General features: G+C 44.5%; 1 protein-coding gene across 1 annotated transcript; it reads right to left on the bottom strand.

The window, feature by feature from the left end:
* Window positions 1-1,462: 1,462 nt before the first annotated feature.
* cited4b (Cbp/p300-interacting transactivator, with Glu/Asp-rich carboxy-terminal domain, 4b) lies at window positions 1,463-3,191 on the bottom strand. Its single transcript, XM_063035463.1, has 2 exons — window positions 3,033-3,191; window positions 1,463-2,776 (listed from the first exon to the last, which is right to left on the bottom strand). Exon 2 carries the CDS (start codon window positions 2,765-2,767, stop codon window positions 2,123-2,125), a length of 645 nt encoding a protein of 214 aa, XP_062891533.1. The 5' UTR covers window positions 2,768-2,776; window positions 3,033-3,191; the 3' UTR covers window positions 1,463-2,122.
* Window positions 3,192-3,507: the final 316 nt, after the last annotated feature.

Here is a 3,507-nt window from a genome sequence, read left to right as displayed (position 1 = left end):
TCTTTTTTTTTCCAGCAACTGTAGAGCGTTTGGTGTCCTGTTTCATTCCCCTCCCCCTCCTCAACCCTCTAAATGTCTTCACATCCTATACAGCCACATCAGCTACAACTAACCAACATTTACCCCTGCAAGCAGCATCAACAATGGCATTTAATCTCTGCTGGTTGCCTCCCCCCCCCCCAAACATCCTTTTGGTTCGCCCCTTAAATTCATAAATTTAAAAAAAAAACTCGACCTGACAAAGTATCGCTGACTTGAAATATTAACTGCATCCCTCCCTGCAGATGCTGCCTGACATGCAGAGTATTCTGGTATCTGGTTTTCATTCTCAAAATTTCTGCAGTTTCTCCGCCCCCCCAAAAAAAACAACACACACACCTCAATTAGAGACACAGGCCCAGCAACTCACCAGTTTAACCCTAGCCTAATCACAGGACAATTTACAACGACCAACTAAGTGGAAGACCTTTGGATTGTGGGTGGAAACCCGAGCTCCCAGAGGAAACCCACACGTTCGCGGGGAGGACGTACAGGACAGTTCCGGAATTGAACTCCAACATCCTGAGCCGTAATAGTGCCATGCTAACTGTGGCGCCAAGGAGTGCTTTTTGCATATTTTCATATTCCAGCAACATGCAAATCACATTTAATGTGATTTTTTGGAGGGGGGGTAAAATTTACAAACAGTTAATATAGAACAGTATCAAACAGTTGTTAGCATACCACCGCTATCATCAGCAATCGAATCAGTTATACACTAACTATACACCTGTGGCTAGCAGCATACAGTTAAGTAACAGTTTAGTAATCTAGCAGAGCACCACAGGAGGTGGAAGAACCCAGTGAGTCAGGCAGCATCTGTGGAAGGAAATGGCCAATATAAAGAGGCTGGGGTGAAACTCTTTTGCAGGAAGCCTTCTGAAATATTATTGTTCTCCTGATACAGCTGGATTGAGAGTTTTGGGCAGAGGCATTCCAGTTTAAAAAAATTGTCACTTATTACTAATAGAAAACTTGTTCCAATTTGAAAATAAAAATCAGAATTAAATAGACTCCAACAGAGTAACATTTTAAAATCAATTCCCAAAATATCCTAAAAGTTTGGTGAGTACACATTTCTCAATTTCACAACATATGCAGGTGATATTAAACCTGATTCTTATTCAATGCAAGATACCTTTGCTACATTAACTGGTCGGTCATGATCTAAAGCAGTATGACAATTATTCATGAGAGAAAAAAAATAAAAGTTCGAGTAACTTTAAATGAAACGTCTTTATTATTTTTTTTCGTTCTGCTTTAAAAGTCTCGCTTCATCGATCAACAATGAGGAGCTGCAATTTGCTATCCATAACAGCAGGTGGCGGTAGCAACCGGCAATAGACAAAATGTAAGCACTCCCAAAGCAAAAAAAAATCCAGCAAACATAACGTACAATTCTATTTTATATTGGTCTTGTTCATAATAGTTAAAATTATACACGACTGTATCAGTCATTAACAGCTCCGGAGGTGCCAATCTGCAACTACTTGGTTTAAAGTTTGTTTTTTTTTAAAAACACAATACACTGAATACCCCTGTTGCTGCAGTCAGAGTTTCCAATTTACGTCGCAACAATGAGGAAAGTTATGACTGGTGTCTCCAATATCCTTGCGAGCTGGATGGCTGTTACTCTGAAAGAAACAAGGCCCCTCATAGTCTTATCCGGGAAAAGGTAACTCATGCGCCACTAAATCAGAGCATTTAAAAAAAATAAATTGAATAAGATGGGTTAAATTGAGTCGACGTGATTATACCTTTTTTTGGTCTAATGAATCAGTTTAAAATCGCTTCAAACAATCGTGGGAATTTTTTTTGATGCAGATTTTTTTTCTTCGTGAAACGTGCGGATTTTGAATGAACACACACACACACACACTCACCCACTCACACTCACACACACAAAGGGGCAGATGTCTCTAACAGCAGCGCTGCTGGGCATTTGCAGCTGAAGTCCCAACACTCTCCAAAATAAAAAGGAGTCGTCGACCCTTTACAGTGCAATTATTTCCGATGCTTGTAACCGGCGATCCAAAACGATCGTTGCCGTCCCAGCGTGCCAGGCTCTCTCTCCCTCTCTCTCTCAGCAGCTCACAGTACTCGGCTGCTGTTTATGGACAAAATCTGATATGAAATCGAACTCGTTCTGTCCCAGCCAGAGCTCGGGCAGTTCTTGAATACGATCCAAGCCCAGCTCGAGTACAAGCGATGTCAACACCTCCTCGTCGATCAGATCGGTGTCCATAACGTTCAAAGAGAGGGAAGGGGCCGCTGCGTGTTGGATGCCGGGCAGCTGACTCTGGTTCAGGGCACCCCGAAACTGTTGGCTACTCTGAACCATCCCATTATTCACGCCAATCAGCGGATGGCCGTGGTACTGGTTGTTCAGTTTCTGCAGATGCACCGTGGCCATTAACTGCTGCGGACTCAGATTTTCCAGGAATTGCTGCTGCTGCTGCTGGCCGTTGTACATCACGTTAGACATCGGGTGATGGTTCATTTGCCCGGTCATATTCCCCAGCCCGGGACGGGACCTCATGCCCCCGCTCGCATCCACGTTGGCCCCGCCGTAGTGCAGGAGCTGGGCGCCCGGGTGATCTCGCCTCAGCCCGGGCTGCGCATGTTGGGAGTTCTGCAGTCCGTTGATACCCATGCGATAGTTCTGAAGTCCGTTCGTGCCGTCGGGAAATCGCCCGGGATTCACCGACATCATGATGTGATCTGCCATTTCTCGCAGCTGCGAAAAAAAAACAAACACTGTCACCCCGCATCAAACCACATATTGCTACAACACTAAAAGACGCTCCGAAAACAACACCCAACTTTTTGTTTCTGCCGGCCATTCCCTCCTTTTTTAAAAAAAAAATCAATCGGTATAAATATTTTTTTTTACAAATAGAGTTTCCCTAACGAGCAAGTCAGGTCTAAGCGCAGTTAAACATTTGCATTAAAGGACTGTCCAAAAGTGCAAGGAAAATTCTTTTAAAACCTACCTTAGCTCGGTTAAAGAAAAAGACTGCACACAGGAACCGTGAACCACGATCTCCTCCGAAAATTCAGCCTCTGTGCTCGCACATTACAGTAATTGTTGACACACTCCGATATCCGTCTGCTGAAACGCGCCTCCTGTTAGTGGGTCAACAGCAGATTATATAGTGCACGATAGGGTGCACGAGGGGAGGGGTTTCCCAAACGCCAAACGTCCTGTGCATGGCCGCGATTGGCTGCTCCTTGTATTAATAAACCTCCTGTTTACCTTTTCACGGGCCAATCATTTCCCTCCCGAGTTTCCTGACTGTATCGCTCGGGCAATTTTTTTTTTAATGCCTAAATTGCGAGAGGAGATCGCTTCTTTTGCAGGAAACGCCAAGGTTCTCTAGCCCTATTTTCACTCCCAATTCCCCACCAATGTGGCGGATGCAAGGATCGTAATAAGACGCCCTCCTCCCCCCCAGGCAAATTACTGGA

The sequence above is a fragment of the Mobula hypostoma genome, chromosome 28, assembly GCF_963921235.1.
Source record: "Mobula hypostoma chromosome 28, sMobHyp1.1, whole genome shotgun sequence".
In the NCBI taxonomy this organism is placed as follows: Eukaryota; Metazoa; Chordata; class Chondrichthyes; order Myliobatiformes; family Myliobatidae; genus Mobula; species Mobula hypostoma.
Note: the sequence above shows the minus strand (reverse complement) of the source record. Positions and strands in the feature narration are given on the sequence as shown.

Bases quoted from the DNA above. Each gene is read 5' to 3' on its own strand.
- cited4b (XM_063035463.1), bottom strand. From the start codon at position 2,767: ATGGCAGATCACATCATGATGTCGGTGAATCCCGGGCGATTTCCCGAC.